The following is a 26,892-nucleotide window of genomic DNA, read 5'->3' on the forward strand; positions in this document are numbered from 1 at the left end:
AGCGAACTTCATATTTGGCTGCACACAGGTCTTTTTCACTTTGCACTTCCCTGAGTGTAGTACCACCCAGTTGATACGTTGCTCTTCTGTTATTGCTACCCATATGCAGTACTTTGCATTTGTCAATGTGAAACTCCAGTTCCCACTTCTCAGCCCATTTTTCCAACTTATCTAGATCCAGTTGGAGTAGCATACTGTCATTACTGTCGTCAACAGCCCTGCCAACCTTTGCACCATCTACAGATTTGGACATTAAATCTGATATACTTTCATCACTATCATTGATAAGTATACAAAACAACAATGGGCCCAACACAGAACCCTGTGGAATTCCACTAATAACATTTATCCACAAAGAGCAGTGTCCATTGATTACCACTCTCTGTGGTATCCCACACAACCATCCCTTTATCCATTGTAGCAGCTTATCCTTGATGCCATACCTCTCCAATTTGTACAGCAGTCTTCCATGGGCAACAGTATCAAAAGCTTTCCTGAAATCCAAGTATATGATATCAAAATTATTTTTGGTATTCAGTTCCTCTGTGCCCACATCATAGTAAGCAATCAAATTGGTCAGAGAAGACCTCCCTTCGACAAACCAATGCCGTGTATTAACTATTACTGCAGTCTTGTCTAGATGATCTTGCAATGTTTCTTTAACCAGTGATTCCATTATTTTTCCCGGAACACAAGTTAATCTTACAGGTCTGCTGTTACTTTTGTCACGTTTTGAACCTCCTTTGTGAATTGGTGATACATTTGCACACCTCCGGCCAGTGGGGACCTTCCCTGAGTACAAAGAAGATCTCATAATTATGGCTAATGGTTTGCTTACTTCCTTTGAAGCCTCCTTTAATATAACTGAATATATCCTGTCCACCCCAGATGACTTCCTTACGTTTAACTTCAACAATATCTCCTCCACTTTGCTCTCAGTTTTTAGAAAATTACTTAGCTCCCTGTTAGAGTTTGATAAACTTCTCGCACTCCCTTCATTCAATAACTCCTCTTGTGTGAATGTAGATGGTCCAATCTAATTCATCCCTTTCCTTCTAGTTTATATAAGTAAAGAACTCCTTGCTGTTTTTCTTTGCATCCTTTACCAAAGATTTCTCATAATCTGCCTTCACCTGCCTAACCCCCGTGGTGACTTGATTACAGACTAGTTTATACCTGCCATAGGCTTCCGTTTTGCCTGATACTTTATATGTATCCCAAAGATTCTTCTTCTCTGCCACTAGCCTCTTTAATTAATCTGACATATATTTAGGCCTAAACCTTGAACAGTGTTTTTTAGTTAGAATGAAAAGCCTAGTAGCCTCCAAAATTAAGTCCCTGAAGGCTTCCCATTTACAATTCACTGTTGATAATGTCATCAGTTGATCCCACTGTACAGAATTTAAAAACTGTCTGAGACCTCTTAGTCTCTACGGTCACCTTTATGAAAGCAAAAGCCCTTCCCTTTAGCCTTGATAGTAGTTACATTCTTAATTAATTCCCACATCAATACATTGTCATCACGGTCGCGCAGTGGTTCCTTTATCTGCAGATTCTTAATGCATGAAGAATCACTACTGATAAATAGATCAGGAGTATTACTACCTCTGGTTGCCTCTCGAACATGTTACTGTAGAAAAGAGTCATTCAATAAATCCACAAAAGTCTTGCTAGTGTGCGAGTGACCAACTCTCAAGTTCTAGTCAATATTTGGAAAGATAAAATTCCCCATTATAAGACGCTCTAATTTACTGACCCACTATTTTTCTACAGAATTGCTCATTATACTCACCAGATTCATTAGGCCGATAACACACACCTACTCTCATTTTTCCTATCCCAGTGCTTATTTCACACCAAACAGCCTCAACACTGCATTGTCCACCATCAATTGTATGCACTTCCTTAGATTTTGTGTTTTGTAACTAACAGCATAACCCCTCCTCCCCCTTCCTATACACATTGTACTCTTGAAATTCCAACTCCGCATTGCCTATGTCTGTGTGACACCACGTTTCTGATATCCCAACAATATCTGCCTTTGATGTCTTGACTAGCACTTCAAGCTCATCAAATTTATTAACTATACTCCTAGCACTGGTGTACATGTAAGTATACATGCACCTGTTCCTGCTTCTAGCCACCATATATTTACAGCCCATGTATTTACTTGTTCCACTATGACTCCCAGCAGTCCTGGAAATCTCCATTACCTTGCTGCCCATTCTAATAGAAGCAGTGCAAGAATCACTTTTGCCTCTGCCTGTGGCCACTGTTCACCTTTTAATCGGTGTTCCCCCATGCTAGCAGTTTTTCGACCCACCTAACACTGCTTCGATAGCATCAGCAAATATTCTTGCATCCTTTCTATTTAAATGTATCCCATCCCTGTAGAAGCAGTCTCTCCTGTCAACAAGTAGAGACCAGGCTGTAACAAATTCTCCCCCTTGAGCCTTGCACAATCTCTCCCGGACTGAATTGATTGACAAGGCTCTCATCATATACTCCCTCCTATTGTGTCTGGGGAGAATTGCAGATACTTTCACGTTCAACCCTAACTTGCGACTTTTTTTCAACATTGACCTTTACTTCAGTAAATCTACAGATCTCTTATTCTTGATGTCATTAGTTCCGTGTACAATATCACATTTTGTGCCCTGAAAAGATGATCTGCTCTATGTCATCAACTTTTGCCCCTGACAGACATACCCTGGTCCTGTTCCACCTATCCTTCTTATATAGTATATTCCCCATCTCCTTGACAATAGAGTCCCCAACAATAACTAGTTCCTTTGGGACCAGCGCATTCTGCCTTGGAGATTTCCTGTGTTGCATGGTGCACAAGAGTGAGCTCTGTTGTTGAGCTGGGCAGCCGAGAGCCTGATGAGTCCTTAATATTAATTTCTTTGAGGGTAATTACCCTACAGCACAAGCTCTCATAGACACCCATCAGAACGCTGAGCTGGCGCCTAATTTCTTGACACTCCAGAAACCTAGCACACACAAAGGCTATATCATTTCCTGTTTTAGAAAGGTCAGAAAACATTTCACAGTTCACATTTTTTTGAGATTGTGATGCGTTGGAGAATCGCCCCCTTTGTTCTTCCCACGAGCCACAACACTCTTGCTAGTCTGTGATCTTTGCTGCGCAGCTCTACTCCGGGTCATGATTTCCGTAAGATAATTTAATTAATAATTTGATTATCGTGAGATAATTTAATAAGATTAATAATATTTTACATTAATTAATGATACAATAATAAACTAACAGATTCTTTATACAGTGCTTCGTATTAGGTTATCTAGTTTTACTTTATACCTTACGCTATCAGTTCGAGATATATAAAGGGTGTCTCAAAAATATTGGTACAAACGTTTAGGGAAGGTAGGTAACATCTAAAGGAATGTGAATCACATAGGAACCCATAACCGGAAATGTCACCCTAAGTCGGTACATGGCGCTATTCATCAGTTTGCAAGAGAGAAAATTTCTGGTTTACTCATTCAAGCAGTAGTCGCCGCACAAAAAGCATGCATCGATATACGAATTGAGCTGGCAAACGTGTATGGATTTGCAGAGGGCAATGGACGAGCCGGTCAACAAATTTACGGAGAACGCTTCCAGACATTTACCAGACCACCCTTTGCGCGTGTGCATCAAAATTTGTGCGATTATGGGTCATTTAGAGGTAACAGTAGTGCAGGCAGACCACGTTCGACGGGAACTCCGGCCATGGAAGAATGTGTTGAATGCCGTCCAGAATAATCCTACTACCAGCACACATGCCATTGCTTCTGCCTTAGGAGTGTCTCGTTGCAGTGTACAGCGTGTCTGGCACGATTCCTTACACCTCTTTCGTCACCAAAGGGTTCAGTTACTGAACCCTTTGGTGACGAAAGATCATCCTGTAAGTGTGGCTTTTGCGCAGTGGTTTCTCCAAGAAAGTGTTCAAGACTTGTATTTTGCAGCCTATGTTTTGTTCATGGATGAGGCTTACTTCACTCGGGAAGGCTTATTCAAATGTGTGGGCTCACGACAACCCACAGTGTGTACTCTCATGCGACACAACATTGCTTCGCAATAAATGTGTGGACCGGTATGGTCGGTGACTGCTTAGTCGGCCCATACCTGTTACCATCCCGCACAAACTCCGCTAAATATCGGATCTTTCTTGAACAAGTTCTACCAGGGTTACTTGACGATGTTCCAGCAAATGTGAGACGCAACATTTGGTTTCAACATGACAAGGTGCCTGCCCATTATGGAAGGTGTTTTCGTGACCACTTGAACAGGCATTTTGGGCGTCGATGGACCCGTTGCCTAGCCCCCATGCTCACCTGATTTATCGAATCAGGTGAGCATGGGGCCCCACAAAAAGAAATCAAGGCCCGATAAATCAGCCTTGATTTCTTTTTATGGGGCCCTCAAATCTATTGTGTATGAATAGCCTGTGGAGACAGAAATGGATCTCGTAGTAAGACTCGTCTGCGTTGCTGCTACTGTCAAAGAAACTTCAGGTGTGTCCGCCAATCCATGCTGCGTCGGTGTCACGCATGCATCGCGTCTCATGGTGAACCTTCGAGCATCTGTTGTAACATCATGAAATGCATCCATCTCGTACTCCATTGTTAATATTATGTCAAATAAATGTTTGCCACTAATTATTGCCTTGTCATATCTGCTTCTTGTGCCTCTACTACTACTTTCCCGTGACGTTTCAGGTAATGGGTTACTATGCGATTCACATTCCTTTTGATGTTACCTACCTCCCCTAAACGTTTCTCCCAATATTTTTGAGATCCCAATATTTTTGAGATACCTTGTATACGTTAAGCTATTTCTTATCGACTACAATATGGCGGCTAGTTCAACAATATTGGCACCAACACCGGGAGTCGTAACTTCCAAAAATCGCTGGTTAAATTAAAAAAAAAAAAGAAGCTAACGAACACTACTAAACCTATTTAATATCTCCGTAAAACATAATGTACTATGTTAAATAACGAAGAATACGTTAAAATTTAAAAAAATACTTATCCCTTTAGAGAAGCCAAAAATCCACTGTCCGTACTCAATATTCATACTTTATGGTATTTATACTTTGCAATTGGCAGGATATGGTGAAGTCATCAGTATACATGTATACTTCAATCATTTTTGGAAGATCTTCCAATGTATTGTTGACCCTAATCGCAAATAGGGTTGGACTCAATATAGAACCGTGGGACACCCTCTTCAAGAATGTGAAATGCTGGTAGCATGCTTTTATATCGGACTTGAAAGGTGTGTAATTTAAAAAAATTTTAAATTATTAAAGGGAGGTATCCTCTCAGCCCCAACTGATGCATATCTTTCATACCATGACGCCATGTGGTGTCAAATGCTTAATGAATATCCAGTTTGACCATCACTAGATGTCTCCTGAGGAAGGCATTACGAATGTCGGATTCAACTTTTACAAGTAAATCTAGGGGAGACCTGTTTCTATGGAAGCCATATTGGTGATCAGAAAGTAGGTGTTGGGAATCTAGAATACAGGTGAGCCTCTTATGCACCATCCTTTCAATTATTTTGCCCAGCTTGTCAACGATATCAGTCTATAATTCTGAATTTGAGAAGCATCTTTGCCGGGTTTTGGTATAGCACAAATATAGAAATGATGCCAAACAAGAGGGTATGAATTTTCTGAAAAGATCAGGTTGTAAAAGTTTCAGATAGATGCTTTTGTGAAAAAATCTCAGGGATTCTTTCAGCTCAGTGATAGTAATTGTGTGGTGTGAACGACACCAAATACGGAAGTGAACAACTAGTTGAAAAATTCAATTTAATATGTTCTTCATTAATTTTAATGCATTGAAAGGTCACAGATATTAAAGAAAGATTCCGCTAAAGCATTTGCAATATCAGTAGGAGAGGATAAGTCCTGCCCATTCCATTGTATTATTGGAGACTTTGACGGTAGAAATTTCTCATTGAGAGCTTGTATTTTTATTATTTTTTATTTTTTTTTACAGATAATCCGGGAGGCACGTTTTGCTTTTTTTTCTAATTTGTCTTGCTCTGGCTCTGAGTTTTTTGAAAACACTTGGGTTGGCAGTAGTTGTGAATTTGGTTTTAAGCACGGCTTTTTTCTCTTTGGAGCAATCTTCATTCCACCACTGGTTTTGGTGTACCAGTTTGCGGTGGTTGGATTTTGGAATGGAAATTTCGGCTGCCGATAGTGTATGGTTGGTAATGTGATCGTTCAAGTCTTCAATATCTTCTTCCTGTACATAAATGGATCATTCAGCGCTAACCATTCCATGCTCTTACAAAGAAAGGCTTGAGTTTTGCAAATTAGTGTCTGGAGACATATCTGATTGAGGTATATAAAGCCTTGAATGGTTTGAGCATTCTCAATGCTAATGCAATTCTTCCTCTTCCTCAGAATAATCACCTGAGAGGGCATAAATTCAAATTGAGGAAAGACAGTTGTAAGACAGATGTGCAGAAGACTGCCTTTAGCCAGTGGTTGGTTGGTTGGTGGAACACTTTCATCCTTTGTTGTGGAAGTTGATAGCCTAAATAAATTTAAGGTTGAGCTGGACAGTTATTTGGAAGGAACGGAGCGGTGAATTGGGAGCGTTTTTTTTTTTTGCTGATGCCGCATAAGCTTGCTTTCTTGCATCATATGCCTCTACTAATGCTAATGCTTAGAAAAAAAGAGATGCTGAACATATGGATAAATCTAGGGAGTTGTACCTGTAGGTAGTTGAATTTGAGTTGGAGAGCCAGAGTTTAATACAGTCAGATTATGGTTATCCAGGAATGATTCAAATAATTGGCCTCTGCTGTCCACAGTGAAAGATCCCCACAATGGATGGTGTCCGTTTAAATCACCAAGCATACATACAGGATGTGGCAGTTGTGTAAAAAGATTGTCAAGTTCAGGCTGGTAGCAGAGATAATTTGGTGGGATATAAATGCATAACGATATTCCCATTGCCATCTGAACTGCTACCATTTCTAAGGAAGTTTGTAGTTTGAGATGTGTTGATCATATGGTATTTTTGACAAGAATAGATACCCCTCCACGAGCAGGAGTGTCAGAATCTGTCTCGCCTAAACATAGTAGTTTTGAATTTGAGAGAAACTTCTGGTGATAAAAATGTTTCCTGTAAGCATACACCTATTGCATTAGTTTGTATGAGTAAATCATTCAGGTCACCTGCATTGCTGTGTAATCCTCTGCAATTCCATTGTAGGAATTTGTTCATTGATTGGGATTGTTTGAGGAAGATTGTTCTGTTTTTATAATAGACAGAAACTGAGAAGGTTTCTGTCTATTTGGTTTTGATTTTTCATTTCTGGGAAAGTGTGGGTATCCTGTATCCATGGTATCATTAGCATGTAACTCCAGTACTGTGTCATCGTCTGACTGAACCTCCATTTCCATGTTGATATTTCGTGGGTTTTTTTTTCTGATTTTCAACAGTAGCTGATTTTGTTGTTTCAGGCAACATTGATATAGCATCAGTTGGGATACTGATCGGCGTGTTGCTGGTTTCACTTATTGTAGGTTTCTTATTATATGTTAGCAGTTTTGACCCATGTGGCAAAGGAAATATTCGGTTCTATGGAGACATCTGTTTGGGTTGCAGCTGAGCTGCTGTTTTTGGTGACCAGTGCATATGATTGGCTAAACATGGTTAGCAATATCTGCTTTCTTGATTCAGCATATGTGACTTTATACTTCTGTATGTTTTCTGTTTTCCAAAGGTCACATGCTTTAGAAAATGCATGATGGCTTCCTTTACAGTTTGCAGAAGTAAAAGTGGAAGTTGTACTGTCTCCTTGGAGCCACAAATAGGACACTCAGCATTGCCTCGACATGCCGTCTGAGAATGCCCATACTTCTGGCACTTAGAGCACCAACGGGGATTCGGGATGTAAGGTCAATCTTTAGAAACCAGTTTAAGTAACCTGCTTTAACAGAAGATGGAAGTGTCTGAGTACTGAATGTTAAAATGATGGATCTGGTTGGTACTAGGTTGCCATCTTTCGTAGTCATTATTCTCCATGCATGTGTTACCTTTTGTTTGCTAAGCTCTTGTACTAGTTCTTCTTCAGAAGTTAACAAGTCCAATTCACTTCTAGAATTAACGCTTCTCAATGTGTTTAGTGTTATGGGGCATAACTGACACTGGAATATTGTTAAATGTAATTTTAACAATTTTTCTGAATGTGATGTTTTTGATGTTTAAATTATAATGTCTCCAGACTTGACACACTTCACCATTTTAGGGGATCCAACAACCGATTATAAACATTTTTGTATTAAAAGAAGCTTGCCGACAGGTTGTGTGGACAGTGAATGCATTATAAGAAATGCTGGCATATCTGAATTCTGTTTATCTGTCCGTAGTCTCTTCGGACGATTCGACTCATGTTTTGGGTATTCACATAAGCACAGTAATATATTATGCACAAGTAGCCTAATGCAGATATGCAACACACAAAGGTCACAAGCCATCCTACTTGGATGACGCTCCCTGCGAGACTGAAGATGCGCATGTCCCAGCACCACTCAGGGTGAATGCAGTGAGCAGCAGCCAAATTTTTAGTATGATAAATTTTGTGACTGCCATTGCGAAAACACGAATCTGTGATTACAGATCCCACGAACTTGGAGTCCCGACTGAATATATATATAAATATCATAAGCTAAATATATGTAAACGATATATAAATATCTAAAGTTTTTGAACTTTTTTTTTTTTTTTTTTTTTATGTTCCTTCTGTGAAGCACTCAGGTGTCCTAAGCCTGACCACCCCTGCTATATCAGTCTAATATTAGAGTTGGACAACTGGTTAAAGAACAAATGCAATAAAACAAAATTAAAAAACTAAAAATAAAGTGGGTAATCCACAAAGAACATTTTTATTCCGTAACAACTGGTTTTGTTACCAGAAGTTGAAGTTTATAGTCCATAAGTACTAGAGTACAATTTTGATATTGGAAGACAAAAATTAAAATCTGTCATGACAAATAGAAAGACAGAAAGCATATAGCAGTTGTATGATACAGTACAGAATTCAACAGTCTCTCAATATATATTTCTCTCAATTTCATTTACTTTATATTTACACAGAAATTTGTATAATCAGAAATAAATGAGCAAATACACACATATGATGTACACAATGTAGGCACAATACAGAGAACATAAATTGCCTCTTATGGCAAGATGTAAGCACGGCATACTGTAATGTTCCATGAACATCACAGATAGGAACAAATAAATAAAGAACAGTTATTTAAATTTTAACACAGCAAGTGTGAATACCACCAATTATTTATGGTAGTTGATCCAATTATAGAGCTATAAGCTTTTTTTTTTCTCAATTCCACAAGCCTTTTTTTATTTGCCTAATGCTATTTTTTCTTTTTTTTACAGATATGTATACAACAATTTACACTGAAGTAACAGTACCCCACTGGAGTGCCACATCTTAAATAAACTGACATTTAATAAAAATTAAAATTATCCATTCAGTATCACTGCTAAGGAGACAAATATTTTTAATATTTTAATAAACTTTTACAAAGTTTGTTGTTAACATTTTACCTTTGGTAACAACCTGTAATGACAAATTGGCTGGAATCTAATTTTAGAATTGACTTAAGCTGTAGCTCTTCTTTTATACAAAGCTTGATATTCCTTGGTCTATTTGGAGGCACTGTTACCAGAATTTAAGCTCATGCTTTCACTTTGGTTTAACTTATGACTACTTGCAGAAGGAATCTTATCTGAAGTACAACCATCAGTTTTTGAGTTTTTTTTTGGGAAATCACGTAGCAAATTAGCTTGACTCTTTGGTTCTTTTGCCACTTTTGAAGTCACAATGTCATTAGTTTCTAACATGGATGAATCATGTTCGGAAACACTACTCATGTTGGGATGCACTGAGGTTTTGGATGGTGTAGATATACAAGCTTGGTTGGCTAGTTCCTGCATGATAGGAACAGCCTTTTCAACTGTTGAGGCCTGTGTTTGCAAATGGAGATCAGATAAAACAGGATGGATGCAAGAAGCAGATACAGGTATTTTAGCATCTTTAACAGCTAAGGATCTGGTATTTGTGAATTGTAGTGTTTCCTCTATAGAATGTAACAGATGTGCATCACTACTGTGAGTTGAATTCCTTACAAGAGTTGTGAATGATGCATCTGAACTTTTATGTATATTGGAAGGCTGCAATGGCACTTGCTTCATAGTTTTAGTGTTCTGGACAAATGAATTTTCCACAGCAGTATGTGGTATTTCTTTAGAACATTCAGGGATGACATACTTTGAGCTTTTCACTGATGAACTATCAATGAACTCAGGTGAAGTTTTTGATTTTTCTTTATGAGAAGAATGATTACACTGTTTAAATGAATTGCTAGCTTTAGAGAGCAATTCTAAAGGGGGTTTTGTAGAAGTAATTTCAGATAAATTACCCTTTTCATTGGATGGAGATGAATTCCCTTTCTCTAATTTACAACACTGTAAAGTTTCACCTTCTGAATTTGAACCAAGAGCACTTTTTTTTGGAGACTGTTTTGCCCTTTCCAATTTTGGTTCTTTTTCTTTACTCTGTGTATCAACTCCAAGTTGTTCTTTCTGCTCTGCCACAGTACCAAGATGTGAAGGTGTTGAAGAACTTCTGCTTTTTATTTCAGATTCTAGTAAAGTTGATTCATTCTTTGTAATTCCTTGTTTTGAAGAAAGGGAACCTGGTTCTGAAATGCCACTCTGCAATGTATAAGTTGTTATTTGAATATCTGGTGTAATACATTGTTTCTTTATTGCTGAAGGAGATAAACCTGATGACTTGCTTTTACTCATACATGCATCAGTTTTTTTTTCAGAATATAGATGTAAAATTTCTGGTTTGTTTTCTGTTTCAGAAGGACTTGAAGATTGTTTCTCTTGTCTTTCTCCACCTTTCTTCTTATGTAACTGGTCAATTAATTTTGTTTCAGGTACCAAAGAGCAGCCTAATTTTAGTCCAGGTTCTTCACAGTTTTTATCATTCTTATTTTCTACTTTTGCAACTGCACCACTTGCTAAGCAGGTAGCTATATCAGGCAAATCAAAAAGACCTCTAGATATTTTACTTGCAGATTCTATTGGCTGTAGCTTCCCAGCTTTACTTGTAGAGATATCTTTATCACTAGTCTGGGGAGAGGATGAGGATAAAGAGTTACTTGACCCACACAATTTAGAGACTGTGCTAACTACTGAAGTGGATATATAATGGCCTCGGCATGAAGGTGAGGAGGATAATGCTAAAGGTGATGCTTGTCCAGAAAACGATTCTCTTTTTACTTTTCCTTCGGCTGATTTTGGATGAAGGCGATCAGGAGATAAAGCTCTTCTTAAGAGTGGAGAACTTGGTTCAGCACTTTTTGGCCTCATGAAAGACTTCTTTCCAGAAGCACAAAGAGTGGAGGTGAGGGCTGAGGCAGGTGGACCTTTATGAACAGGAAAAGCTGGAACAACTCCTTGATGATGGCTTATAGGAAATGCTAAAGGTGAAGGTGAACGAGTAGGTGAGGTAGAAGCAATAGGCGAAGGTGATGGTGTGCGGGCAAGAGGGGAAAGAGGAATATGTCCCACAGATTTGCGTCTGGGCGAATGGAATGTTTGAGTAAGTTTATGCTTAAGTCCATGAAGTGAACTTGGGCGAGGAAAGTGTGGTAGATGAGTAGACCCTGCTGGAGAATTTGGAACACTGGAACTAGGAGAGCTGCTCTGGGAGGAATTTCCAGTAGAATGAGGAGAATCAGACTGAGAGCACAAGCGAGCAGTGGGAGGAGAACGAGGACTCTTGGTACGCGTTGGAGAAGCAGGCAAGCTGTCCACTGCAGATGAAGCTAATGTGCGAGCAAGAGATTGAAAACTTCTGCTAGGTGTTAATACTGGAGATGAACCAGAAACAGCTTGTTGTATTTCTGCACTAGCACGTTTGCTACTCAAGCGGCGAAGCAAGGAAGCTCGCCGTTTCTTATCTGAATGGCCATCTCTTTTTCCTTGGCCTGGACGTCGCCTTCCTGAGAGGGGACGCCTGGCCATTTTAATCACAGACGGGTTCCTTTTACGCCCACCAGTTTTAATAGTTGTACTATCCAGTGGAAGTGTGCGAATATTAATCCTATCTCCACCAGATAAAATAAGCTGAAGAACTTGATGATGTAGAAGTCCTTGAACAGACTCTCCATTAATATGAGTGATAAGATCTCCTGGCCGAAGACCAGCTTCAAAAGCTGGACTGTTATTTTCAACAGCCTGTTATAAGGGCAGAAAAAAAAAATAATTATGCCATTTAATTTAAAATACGTTATAAAAACATATAACAGTAGCAAGTAACATTTTAGAAACAAAATCATCTTAACATTATAACACTGTATCAAATTAGTAATGGCAAATCAATGCAAAGTTAAATTATAAGAGATACAGAATAAAACAAAAAACAAAACAAAAAAAAAACTCCAACACCCAGTCCATCCCTTTTAATAATTTGTCCAATTCTGCTTGAAATTTTGAAGTATCCACTTCTATAACAACAGATAGAAGTTTACAGAAAATAACTGACATCCAACAATCAATTATTGTCTGACTGACTGAAAGCAAAATTTTCGAAGTTATCAATAACTGTCTCTTTACAATATAAATAGGGCACCCAGAAACCATAGTGTCACTTTCATGGAGTGCTAAAATGGGTTCCTCATTATCTGAATGCTTATTCACTTCTATACTGTTGGTGAGAGAGAAAATTTTGAGGTTTTTGAATATTCTGTATCATATGAGGAAGTATCATTAGAAGCTATAAATATTTCAATCATATTCCATTCATTTGAAGCATATCTTTTTTGGAGGTTGAGAGCATATATTTGACAAAATTAGCCTATCAGGCTGAACTAATACATCCATTTGAGCTGCAGTAGAAAGACAGCTTCAAATGCAAGCAACACAGGAATGACCACGCATGCTCAACATGCGTGGTCATTCCTGTGTCCATGGTCATTCAACTTGCCTACAAGCCTCAAAAAATGACTTGATATTCTATATTGCAGTTTTAAATTTTTTTTCCCACCAGTTACCTATATAATTCACATGCTTTGAAAAAAATGCTGGGTGGCTTTTTTCAAACGGAATCACCTCAATGTGCCTGCTGGAAGTGGCCACATTTCAGGTATTTGAAAAAGCAAAAGGAATATGGAATTAAGGTACACTTCAACAGTTTAAATAGCCAGCTTTAGTTGTGGATGGTAAGTCTGAAGTGCTATCAGTTAAAATGATGGGTCTAATTGGAATAAGATCATTTTTTTTAGCAATGATACATTTGGCATCAACCTCCACCACAAGGGATGGAAGTCTGTTCCACCAACCAACCACCTGCTGGCTAAAGGCAAATTTCCGCACGTCTATCTTACATCTGTCTTTCCTCAATTTGAATTTATGCCCTCTCAGGTGATTTTTCTGAGCTAGAGGAAGAATCCCATCAGCATTGATGCATGCTTAAACCATTCAAGGCTTTATACACCTCTATCAGATCACCTCGCTGGTGCCTAGTCTCCAGACACTGTAATTTGCAAAACTTAAGCCTTTCTTCGTAAGAGCACCCCTTTGTTCCATTCACTAATCTTGTTGCCCTTCTCTGTACTCGTTCCAGCAGCTCTACATCCTTCTTGAAATGAGGCCTCCAGACCTGTATACAGTACTCTAGGTGTGGCCTGACCATTGCCTTATACAATGGAATAATCACCTCCTTATCCCTGCTGGAAAAATTCCTGTATATCATTGACAATACTCCATGAGCTACTCTTGCAGCCCGTCTGCACTGCTCAGAGAACTTCATATCTGCCTGCACAACCACCCCCAAGTCCCTTTCATTCTCTACCACTGTCAGTGTAGTACCACAGAGTTGATACGTTGCTCTGGGGTTGCTGTTTCCCATGTGTAGTACTTTACATTTGTCAATGTTAAACTTCATTTGCTACCTCTCAGCCCATCTGCTCAACCTTTCCAGATCCTGTTGCAGCAGCACAGTGTCAGTAGTGTCCTTGACAACCCTGCCAACCTTTGTATCGTCTGCAAACGTGGACATTAAGCTTGATATACCATCATCAATATCATTTATAAATACAGTAAACAATAATGGACCCAACACTGAGCCCTGAGGGACTCCACTAATAACATTAGTCCACGATGAGCAGTGTCCATTGATTACCACTCTCTGTCTTCTCCCCCTCAACCATCTCTTTAGCCATAGCAGCAATTTGCCTCCAATGTCACACTGCTCCAATTTGTGTAGCAGTCTTCCATGTGCAACAGTATCAAAAGCCTTTCTAAGATCAAAGTATATAATATCAAAGTTATTCCCTGCATCCAGTTCTTTTGTGACTGCATCATAGTATCCAATCAAGTTGGTCAGGCAAGACTTCCCCTTAACAAAACCATGCTGTGTCTGAGCTATAACTGAAGTCTTGTCTAAATGATCCTGCAGTGCTTCTTTAACCAGTGCCTCCATTAATTTTCCTGGAACAGAAGTTAAGCTCACAGGTCTATAATTACTTGTGTCAGCCTTTGATCCTCCTTTGTGAATTGGGGTCACATTTGCACATTTTCAGTCTATGGGTACCTCCCCTGAGTCCAAGGAAGCTCTCATAATTATGGCTAAGGGTTTGCTTACTTCCTTTGCTGCCTCCTTTAATATAACTGGATAGATCCCATCCACCCCGGGTGCCTTTCTTGTGTTTATCTTCAACAGTTTCTCCACCATTTTACTCCCAGTTATTTCAAGATTCTGTAGCTTACTGCTAGAGTTGAATACAACTCTGGCATTCCCCTTGCTGAATAACTCCTCATGTGTGAATGTCGATGATACATTTGGCATTGATTACTTTTTGAAGACGGCTTCCGTAGCCGAGTGGGCAGGAGCGGGAGTGCAGTAGCACACGCTCTTTGAGTAGACCGGGGTTCAAGCCCCTGACTGCTGAATACGGTCGATCTGCCAACCCGCACTGGACCAGCGTGGCAGATTATGGTCCATTTTTCCTCAGCATGAATTGTTGAGGAGGCTTCCATCCTGCAGTGGGTTGATAATGGCTGCACTTTACTTTTTTTTTTCTTTTTTTTACTTTTTGATTGCTGAATTACTGAACCAGTCACTCTTCAGAGACTTAGTAATTTGCAATCTCCTCTTTTTGAATTTCTCTGGCTTAAAATCTGTTTCCACCATTCTGTCAAATTCATTTGTTGTCCCTACTATCACCCAACTGCACTAATCAGTTAAGTTTCAAAGAAAAGAACTCTTTGACTTCCTCTTTTTGAAAATTAACTTTCACCAGTCCAACCTTCCTAACAGTGAGGTATTTTCCATAGTGATTTTAATGTTCACAATTTCAGCTGGCTTCTGTTTTCTAGTCACATGAACCCAGATGATCAAGATGAATCTTTTGCAATTACTAATGACCTCACACAGATTGCTCATTTACCTATCAGAAAACCAAACTTAACCACAAAGCCAAACACTAAATTTTTTTCTTACAAACAACCCTTCAAAGTACACAGTCAAAGTGAGTGGTCCTCTAGGCACCTCAGATCACAACTTGGTGATGGCCTCTTCTCCAATGGCACCTTTCTCTTGTGGTCATTCTCAACTTTGTGTTATAGTAGTAGTAGTGGCAAATGATAAGGAAAAAAAAAAAAAAAAAACTACACACTTCTTCCATCCATACCCTCCAAGCATTTGTCTAGTTTTTCCTTGAATTTATTCAAACCATCCACTTCCACCACAACAGAGGGAAGCCTGTTCCAACAATCAACCACCTGCTGGGTGAAGGCAAACTTCCACACAACTATCCTTCCTCTACTTAAAACTTACACCCATTCATGTGTGTGTGTGTGTGGTCTCAGCAAGAGGAAGAAAATGCCATTCACATCAGGGGCTCACATCTGGTGAGTATGAGCTTGGCAAACCTAGGGTCCTGAGCTGGATATCATCATTCTTCTCTTTCTTGGTGATTCCCTTCTACTTCTTTCTCTCTCGCCCTCCCCCCTCCCACCCTATTTCTCAGGGTAACATGAGAATTTTTTTTTTGGCTGGTGCAGCATAAGCCTCAGGCTTCCTTGCACCATATGGCTGCTAATAATAATAATAATAATAATAATAATAACATGCAGCTTACATAATCCATTCAAGGCCTTAAACAGCTCAATCAGATCATCCCGCAGGTGCCTAGTCTCCAGAAACTGCATTCTGCAGAACTGAAACCTTTCTAGGTAAGAGCACTATTTCATTTCCTTCACCAATCTCATTACCATTCTCTGCACCCATTCCAGCAGATCTACATCCTTCCTAAAGCGAGGTCTCCAGACCTGTATACAATACTTAAGATGTGTCTAAAGGGATAATCAATTCCTTATCCCTGCTAGCTGTTTGTTTATGGGCTTTACGGTGAAAGGGCAGCAAGGCCATAATGCAACTAACTATGGTGATGTTAAATATGCACTTTATATATTTAAATGTTGTTGAAGTTCACACTGTGTTGTACAGTTGTATCTGTTTAAAGAATGAAAAAATTCTGGCCAGGTGTGGGGTATCTGCCAGGTCAGCAATACTGAAAGGAATGTTTACCTCTTTTTCGTCCTGGAAAAAGAGGTAAACATAGCTTGTCGGTCACTATTGTATTTGGGGCAATCAATGAGTACGTGTTGGACAGTGAGCTGAGTGTTGCAATTTGTACACAGTGGTGGATCAGTGCCTGCAAGAAGATAAAGATGTATTAGATGTGTATGGCCTATTCGTAGTCGGGCTAATACAACTTCTTCATGCATGTTTTCACATATACTGGCTTTCCAAGGTTTGAGATGTTTCTTTATACAGAGTAGTTTGTTCCCAACTTGACTCTGCCAGATGTGTTGCCATTTTTCAAGACACCACTTCTTTATAATTGACTTAGTCTGTGATCAGTATACTAAACGGTTCATCTATAGGATCTGTAGCAGTTTTTGCAGCTAGATCAGCACATTCATTTCCAGAAATTCTAACATGACCAGGGATCCAACAAAAGATGAGTTCTTGCTTCTTTCTATGTAGCTTAGTCATGGTATTCAAAATCTGTATGAGTAAGGGGTTATCGTGATTTGTATTCTGCTGTATAGCTTGGGTAGCACTAATGGAGTCTGTACTGTTCAATATATTTGTTGATAAGGTGAAATTTGATGCTATGCATGATGCTATTGCAGTGTAGCGGCTGCATTCATTGGTGTCTCTTGGCTATGGCAAGGTTGGGAAAAACTGCTGCTGCACTAACGTGGGTGTCAGTTTTAGATTCATCTGTGTAGATTGGCAGACGCACAGTTTTGGTGCTTCACTATTTGTCGTGATTTTAGTAGTTTAAAGTGTCACATTTTGCTCTACTTTGTGTCCGTCAAGTTCCTCTTCTCAAGATGTGTCCACAGACATCAACTTCGTGAAGATCGGCCAAGGTAAACGAAAATTATGGTCACTTTTCATTAGCATTGATCTCGCTGGGCTAGAACGTGACAACTTCCCATTGTATATTAAGTTGAACTTTGTTAAAGCTATCGGTACCGCAAATATCGCTTAAATGATGATGATATCAACTATCGGGAATTGCAAATGAACAGCTTTATAGCCACATATGTTTTTGCATGATGAATATCAGATATTTTACTGGTTTTTTGTCTAATTTTAATATGGTGCCTGATAAACAAAGACAGTTGTACACCACGCGGTCGAGCCCTGATTGGTCGGACATTGTCTGAGTGACCGTTATTAGTGTGAGTTATTTGCCACGCACTTTAAGAGATCTATACCTTGAACATTTAGGGGTACTAAATATATTTGATCTAATACAGGATTAATAAAAGTTATTTAATGTCACTACATTTATGATATTTTGAATATATATAACAATACGTTCTCAGTGTCCCACGCAGTCGAGCCCTGATTGGTCGGACCTTGTCTGAGTGACCGTTAGTGTGAGTTACTTGCTACTACAAGACATCTATATCCAAAACATTTTAGGGGTACTAAATATATTTAACACAGAATTAATAAAAGTCAGGTAATTTCACTACATCATGATACTGAGAATATATATAATTATGTGCACAGTGGTGACCTCCCAGAACGAATAATAAACTAAGCACAACATCCAGGTATTTTGGTGATTAGGGTTGAATCTCTCCCCCCCCACCCGGCAAGCTTAGGTCAACAAGCATAAAACAGAATCTGCACTAAGCATTACACTCCTGCAGCTAAGCAATTCAGTAGCTGCCGTTCAGAACTCTTCATCTGGGGAAAATATGGAACCGATAAACCGAAACAATCCCGATAATCCAGACCTGGCCGTAAAATCGAAAAATCCAAGTACGCCTCTGAAAAAGGCTATAAATAACGATGACCCAATACTTATATGGAATAACGAAGATTTGGACAGTACTCTAACAGCATCCACAGTGAAGAGAAAGGGCAAGCAATCCACAGCTCCCAGATTGGAGATGAAAACCCGCTCCAAAAGCGAGAACAAAGACCAAACGGAGCAGGCTATCTCCCAACAAGAAAATGTGACAGAAAAAGGGCAGGAAAAACAAGAAACCCCACTGGACCCCAGACTGCCTGAAGGCACTGCACTGGAGCAGTCTCTTATTCTAAGGACTACCCTAGAAAGCCTATTTAAAGATCAACATAATAGGATTACGACTGCACTCCGGGGGGAAATAGTGGGATTATGGATGAAAATGGAGACAATCCTAGTCCAGACCAACTTGGAAAAAGAGGTTCCCTTAGCCAAACTTCAAGTCTATCAAAACAGTAGGGCAAAGGAAATGCTACAGCACGTCCCTACCTACTCCCAAGCGCTGAGGACCAACCTAAACAAGACACATGAAAGCATCATTACAAATCGAACCACAACAGCCCAAAGAAAAGCCCTCATACCAAAACAGCACCTAGTTGTACTAAAACCAGCCTCTACAGAAACACACAAGACCAGTGAAGAAGTAAAACAAACAATAGTAGAAAAACTGAAGGGTGACTTCAAGCATACTAAGATTAGCATTAGCATTAGTAGAGGCATATGATGCAAGAAAGCAAGCTTATTCAGCATCAGCCAAAAAAAAAAAAAAAAAAAAAACCACTACTCCCATTTCACCCCTCCGTTCGTTCGAAATACCTGTCCAGCTGAGCCTTAAATTTATTTAGGCTATCAACTTCAACAACAAGCGATGGGAGTCTATTCCACAAACCAACTGCCCGCTGGCTAAAGGCAAATTTCCGCACATCTATCCGACATCCGTCCTTCCTCAATTTGAATTTATGCCCTCTCAGGTGATTATTCTGAGCAAGAGGAAGAATCCCATCGGCATTGAGCATGCTCAAGCCATTCAAAGCCTTATACACCTCTATCAGATCACCTCGCCGATGGCTAGTCTCCAGGCTCTGTAATTTGCAAAACTTAAGCCTTTCTTCGTAAGAGCAACCCTTTGTTCCATTCACTAATCTTGTTGCCCTTCTCTGTACTCGTTCCAGCATCTCTACATCCTTCTTGAAATGAGGCCTCCAGACCTGTATACAGTACTCAAGGTGTGGCCTGACCAATGCCTTATACAAGGGAATAATCACATCCTTATCCCTGCTAGAAAAATTCCTGTATATCATTGACAAGACACCATGAGCTACTCTTGCAGCTCGTCTGCACTGCTCAGAGAACTTCATATCTGCCTGCACAATTACCCCCAGGTCCTTTTCATTCTCTACCACTGTCAGCGTAGTACCACAGAGTTGATACTTTGATCTGGGGTTACTGTTTCCCATATGTAGTACTTTACATTTGTCAATGTTAAACTTCATTTGCCACCTCTCAGCCCATCTGCTCAACCTTTCCAGATCCTGTTGCAGTAGCATAGTATCAGTAGTGTCCTTAACAACCCTGCCAACCTTGGTATCGTCTGCAAACTTGGACATTAAGCCTGATACACCATCATCAATATCATTTATAAATACAGAAAACAACAATGGACCCAACACTGAACCCTGAGGAACTCCACTAATAACATTAGTCCACGTTGAGCAGTGTCCATTGATTACCACTCTCTGTCTTCTGCCACTCAACCATCTCTTTAGCCATAGCAGCAATTTGCCTCCAATGCCACACTTCTCCAATTTGTGCAGCAGTCTTCCATGCGCAACAGTATCAAAAGCCTTTCTAAGATCCAAATATATAATATCAAAGTTATTCCCTGCATCCAGTTCTTTTGTGACTACATCATAGTAACCAATCAAATTGGTCAGACAAGACCTGCCCTTAACAAAACCATGCTGTGTCTGAGCTATAACTGAATTCTTGTCCAGATGATCCTGCAGTGCTTCTTTAACCAGTGCCTCCATTAATTTTCCTGGAACTGAAGTTAAACTAACAGGTCTATAATTACTTGTGTCAGCCTTTGATCCTCCTTTGTGAATTGGGGTTACATTTGCACATCTCCAGTCCATGGGTACCTCCCCTGAGTCCAAAGAAGCTCTCATAATTATGGCTAGGGGTTTGCTTACTTCCTTTGCTGGCTCCTTTAATATAACTGGATAGATTCCATCCACCCCTGGTGCCTTTTTTATCTTTATCCTCAGCAATTTCTCCTCCACTTTCCTCTCAGTTATTAGAAAATAATCTAGCTCACTGCCAATGTTTACTTCACCTACAACATTCCCCTTCCTGAATAACTCCTCATGTGTGAATGTAGATGCAAAATACTCATTTAGATTGTTAGCCACCTGAGCAGGATCCTCAACTGTTGAACCATCAACATCCAGTGGACCAATCTGATTCATCCCTTTCTTTCTTGAGTTTAAAAGGTAAAGAACTCTTTTCTGTTTTTCTTTGCGTCCTTTGCCAAGGATTTCTCATAATCTGCCTTTGCCTGCCTAATCTCCTTTGTGACTTGGTTACAGACCAACTTATATCTATCATAGGCTTCCATGTACCCCATTAATTTGTATGTATCCCATGCATTTTTCTTCTCTGCCATATGTCTCATTAGTTCATCTGACAACCATTTAGGCCTGAACCCTGAACAATATTTCTTGGTTGGTATGTAAAGCCCTAGTAGCTTCCAAGATTAGTTCCTTGAATGCTTCCCATTTTGAATTTGCTGTTGGTAACATCATCAGTTGGTCCCACTGTATAGAATTTAAATACTGTCTCAGACCATCATAGTCGCCTTTACGAAAGCAAAAACCCTTCCCTTTGCCTCCGATGGTAGTTACCTCCTTGAGTAAATCCCACTTCAGCACACTGTGATCACTGCCACCCAGTGGTTCCTTTATCTGCAGATTCCTAATGCATGAAGAATCACTACTGATAATCAGATCAAGAGTATTACTCCTCTAGTTGCCTCCCGAACATGCTGGTGTAGAAAACAATCATCCAATAAATCCACAAAAGCCCTGCTAGTGTGTGAGTGACCAACCCACAAATTCCAGTCAATATCTGGGAAATTAAAATCCCCCATTATAAGACTCTCTGATTTACTGGCCCACTCTATTTCCATGTACAGTTTCTTATTATACTCATCAGAGTCATTAGGCCTACAGCACTCTCCTACTCTCAATTTTGATTTACCTATGCTTATGTCACACCAAACTGACTCGACACTGCCCTGTCCATCAATGTCGACTGGCTTCACTTCCTTGGATTTTATGTGTTTTTTAACTAATAGCATAACCCCTCCTCCCCTCCTGTCCTGTCTATCCTTTCTATACACATTTTACTCCCCAAATTCCAGTTCTGCATTCCTTATATCTGTGTGACACCACGTCTCTGATATCCCAACAATATCTGCCTTTGATGTTTTGAGCAATACTCAACTTCATCAAATTTATTTACTAAACTCCTAGCATTGGTGTACACGCAAGTATACCTGCACTTGTTTCTATTCTTAGCTACCCTAACACAACCCATGTGTTTACTTGTATCACAATGATTTCCAGCAGTCTCTGAAATATCCTGCATCTTGTTTTTCAGGCTTCTGCTCATTCCAATAGAAGCAGTGCAAGAATCTCTTTCACCTCTGCCAGTGGCTACTGTTAATCCATTAGTCTTTGTCTCCCCCCAAGCTAGCAGTTTTCCGACCCACCTAACACTGCCTCGATAGCATCAGCAAATATTCTTGCACCCTTTCTATTTAAGTGTATCCCATCCCTGTAGAAGCAATCTCACCTGTTAACAAGTACATTCCAGGCTGAAAAAAATTCTACCCCTTGAGCCTTGCACAATCTTTCCAGGGCCGAATTGATCGACAAGGCTCTCATCATATACTCCCTCCTATCGTGTCTGGGCAGAATTGCAGACACTTTCAAATTTAACCCTACTTCACGGCTTTTTTACAACAGTGACCTGTACTTGTTAAGTAATTCCGCTGGTCTCCTACTCTTAATGTCATTAGTGCCAACGTGTACAACTATATCACCTTTTGTGCCCTTAAAAGATGATATCTGCTCTACAACGTCATCAACCCTTGCCCCTGGCAGACATACCCTGGTCCTGTTCCACCTATCCTTTTTACAAAGCATGTTCCCCGTTTCCCTGACAATAGAGTCACCAACAACTACTAGTTCCTGTGGGACCAGCGCATTCTGCCTTGGGGGCTGCCTCTGTGTTGCAAGATGACCAAGTGCAAGCTCTGGCGTTGATGTGGGCAGCTGAGAGCTTGATGAGCCCCTCAATTTATTTCCTTCGAGGGCATCCACCCTGTCCTTCAAGGTCTCATATAGGCCCATAACAACGCCGAGTTGTCGCCTAATTTCCTTGCACTCCTTGCATCGTGCACACACAAAGACATCCCCCATGGCAGTATCATGTCCCGTACCCGATTGCTCCGCAAACATCAAGCAAACAGTGCATCTTAAAAGGCTGTGATTCAGAGGGCAACTGCCCCCCTCAGTTCTCCCCTGAGTCACAGCACTCCCATTAGCTTGAGCCTTTTGCTTTGCTGCTCTGGTCAGAGTCATGATTTCGATTTAAATGCCAGTAAAATTACAATTTCAGAACAAAATTAAAACCTTAAACTTGTATCTTAACACAGTTATAACGCTATATTTATTTTTCAGTATCGAGTGTTATCTACGAGTTCCCTTTATATAACTTCCGTATCAAGTATGTATTAATTATTTGTTACATTTGTACTCTAAGTCATTATATATATATAGTTAAAAGAACAATTTAATTGACAATGAAGTTTAACAAGATTAATTGATCTACTGATTAATTGACAATATTATATTATGAACTATACTATACAAAGCTAATGCTATCGAATTCCGGATATGCTGTATCGCGTTTCAGTAACGAGTGTTATCTACGAAGTCCCTTTATATAACTTCCGTATCAAGTTATGTAGTAATTATTTATTTTTACTAATTATTTATGTTCCGTAACCTAAGTGGTTATATGTATAGTTAAAAGTACAATTTAATTGCCAATGAAGTTCGATAAGATTAACAGATTTACTGATTAATTTTCACATAACAATGGCGGCTGTTTATGAACGGTAAACAAGTGTATTTGATACCCTTTCCGATACTAAGTAATACCTACAAATCTCTACCTAAGTTACTTTAACTTTAAGTACCGTAAATAGGAATATAAAGCTACTCTAGAAATAAGTTAATATGTCAATTTAAACTAATAAAGCAGAAAATAAATCAGAAAAAACTTCTCTGTTCCAGTAGCGGCAGAAAGGCACGTCCGCACAGGAAACTCTCGTCCTCAAACTTAGATCTATTCGGAAAACAAGAAACGTAGGGGTGTTAATTGAAACTGAAACTGCGGAGGACATAAAAGGTATAATCAGCAACCCCAAAATTTCAATGCTGGGACTTCTAGCAGAGCCTCCTAGACGGAAAGGGCCAAGCATCATTGTATTTGATGTAGACAAAGAGACAACACCAGAAGAATTAACAGAGGAAATATACTGCAAAAACTTGAAGCAGACACTCATGGAGGAAGAATCAGGGCAACACATTATGCCGAAATATAAAACTAAATCCAGAAACGGAAATGCCATAAATTGGATCATAGAGCTCTCAGCAGCGGCCTGGAAATCTTTGAGCCAACAATCAAGAATCTATATAAACTGGGGCAGCCATCGTTTTCGTGAGCATGTGGCTGTTCCCAAATGCTACAGGTGCTGCCGCTTTGGTCACACGACCCACACCTGTAAGCAAACACAACCTACCTGTGGTCATTGTGCAGACATCGGACATGAATTTGCATTTTGCCCCAGGAAAGCAGAACCTGCAATCTGTGTGAATTGTAAAGAAACGAAGCTACCATTTGATCACTCACTACAGGATAATAAGTGTCCAATCTACATAAAGGCTAAGAGTGCACAACAGAACAGAACCGACTATGGGAAATAACAGGAATCACTATAATCAAACAAAGATTAAATTCGCACAGCACAATGCCCAGAGATCTAAGGCTGTTGCCGCACAAATGGCTAAAAAAGCCATGGAAGAAAATTATGACATATTAATGCTACAGGAGCCTTACACCTACAACAAAGAAGTAAAAGGCTACCCCTTACATTACAAGATCGTACAAGTTGATGGAGACAACCTGTGGGCTGCCATCGCTGTCCGGAATCCTGACCTCACGGTAACCAAGATCTCAGATCTATGTACAAACTGGGCTGTATGTGCCCATATAGCCTCACCGCTAGGGGAATTTATGTCACCTCTATATATGCCCGTCCGGGAGAAGATATATTGCCCGTGACAAGATATTTTTCAAAATATCCAACTACAAATGCAGAATGCCAAACTCATAGTAAGAATGGACGCCAACTGCAGATCCCCTGCTTGGCACAGTGAAAGACCAGACCGTGGGGGTGCCAGAAATGGTCAGCGCTTGGAGGATTACATCTCCAACAGTAATCTAGCAGTTCTGAACAGACCTAATCAACCATCAACTTTCTCCAGCACACTATGGGAGGCAAATATAGATGTAACTTTGGCCACTCGGTCGATTGTTGGGCATCTCTCCCCCTGGGTGGTACAAGAACACTGGACTACCTCGGACCACAGAGTCCTAACCTTTGACCTCCACCACTCCCTCGTAGCACAGTATCTACCTAGATTCCTCTCGCCAAGATACGCCATCCAAAAAGCAGACTGGAACTTATTCCAACAAACATTGATGGAAAAAGCCAGGAATTTTGACCCAAAATATCTCAATCCAGACCAACACCAACAAAAAGTAACGCAGCTTATAACCGAAGCAGCAAACATGGCCATCAGGAAGAAGAAGCCCGTTCCCAAAGTGGTCCACTGGTGGTCACCAGAACTCCAGGCAATAAGACAGCGAGTGAATAATGCTCGAAAAAGGTTCCAAAGGGCACGCAGATCTTGGCCCCAAGCAGAGGTTGACATACTCAGACAGCAATACCGGGAGGTCAGGAACCAATATACGGCTCAAATTAAAACAAGAAAGAGACACTCCTGGGAAGACTTTGTATCCACAGTGGGAAATGCAGACCCCTGGGGATTGGCATATAAAATCACCACAAGTAAATTCCCCAGGGGAGAAGTCGTTGCTGCTACCTTAACACCTCAAGGGACATACACTAAATCCTGGCACTCCTCCATTAATAATATATTGGACCATATCCTCCTACCTTCAACAATTCCACACACGCATGAACAGAGAATTCTCTGCGAGGAGAATGATAAATACTCCACCCAGACAGTGGAGCCCCCTTTCACGATAACAGAACTCAACATAGCTGCAGCCAAAATGCAAAACAGAAAAACTCCCGGCGAAGATCAAATAGAGCCAGAAATACTAAAAAAGGCAGTGGAAATTATACCGGATACTATATTAAACCTAGCAAATCAATGCCTCACAGCTTCCACGAAGCTGTGAGGCATTGTGAGGTTCCACGAAGTTGTGAGGCATGCCTCACAACTTCGTGGAAGACAGCCTGAGTCAGACTTATCCTGAAAAACCCCACTAAACCCAAGGACACGCCAGGCTCATACAGGCCTATCGCTCTGCTGTCGATGCTGAGCAAGCTCTCTGAGCACCTCATCTACCACAGAATTGAAAACCGTTACCAGAATGCTCAATTGATGTCAAGAAACCAATTTGGTTTCAGGAGGGGATGCTCCACCACTGATGCCTTCGAGAGGATCATCGATGCAGTCAGAAACTGTAACAAGAAATATTTCCTCCTCATCTCAATTAACTTCGCTGGAGCCTTTGACTCCCTCTGGTGGCCCAGTGTTCTAGCCACGCTCCGACGGGCTGAAATCCCATCAAATCTATTTCACTGCATGAAATCTTACCTGGAAAACCGAAGAATCACTGTCAGCACTCCCTTTACCTCTGCATCCAGACTGGTTTACAGGGGCTGCCCCCAGGGATCCGTCCTGGGGCCGCTCCTGTGGAACCTGGTGCTTGATGAGTTTTTAAACCTGGATGTTCCAAATGTCATTACACAGGCATACGCTGATGATCTGATTATGATGCTTCAAGCAGACAGCAGGGCTCAACTGGAGGCCATAGGCAATCATGCCACACACATGCTACAGGATTGGGCCAAGAGGAATCTTCTAACGATCTCAACCGAACCGAAAAAACAAACTCAATACTCCTCAGGAGTCACCTTGACCCTGGTAGACCTCCACTAATCAAAATAAATGGAGCGACCATCAAACTCAAACAGGAACTAAAATACTTAGGAATAACACTAGACCGAAACTTGAACTTCACATCTCATCTCTGTTATCTCAGAACGAAAACAAGAAGGCTCTCGGCCCTGATAACCAAAATCACC

General features: G+C 40.3%; 1 protein-coding gene across 2 annotated transcripts in view; it reads right to left on the reverse strand.

The window, feature by feature from the left end:
• Positions 1–9,092: 9,092 nt before the first annotated feature.
• The window catches only part of LOC150074877 (microtubule-associated serine/threonine-protein kinase 3-like), a 644,779-nt gene continuing 626,979 nt past the window's right edge, over positions 9,093–26,892 (reverse strand). For both annotated transcript variants that reach the window (XM_090389436.1, XM_090389435.1), the window contains one exon: positions 9,093–12,315. In XM_090389436.1, coding sequence (XP_090245562.1) covers positions 9,709–12,315 — 2,607 coding nt within the window. In that variant the 3' untranslated portion in view covers positions 9,093–9,708. The remainder of the gene's footprint in view (positions 12,316–26,892) is intronic.

Source organism: Mastigoproctus giganteus, unplaced genomic scaffold, assembly GCF_048544385.1.
Source record: "Mastigoproctus giganteus isolate SK-2022 unplaced genomic scaffold, ASM4854438v1 scaffold_18, whole genome shotgun sequence".
Lineage (NCBI taxonomy): Eukaryota > Metazoa > Arthropoda > Arachnida > Uropygi > Thelyphonidae > Mastigoproctus > Mastigoproctus giganteus.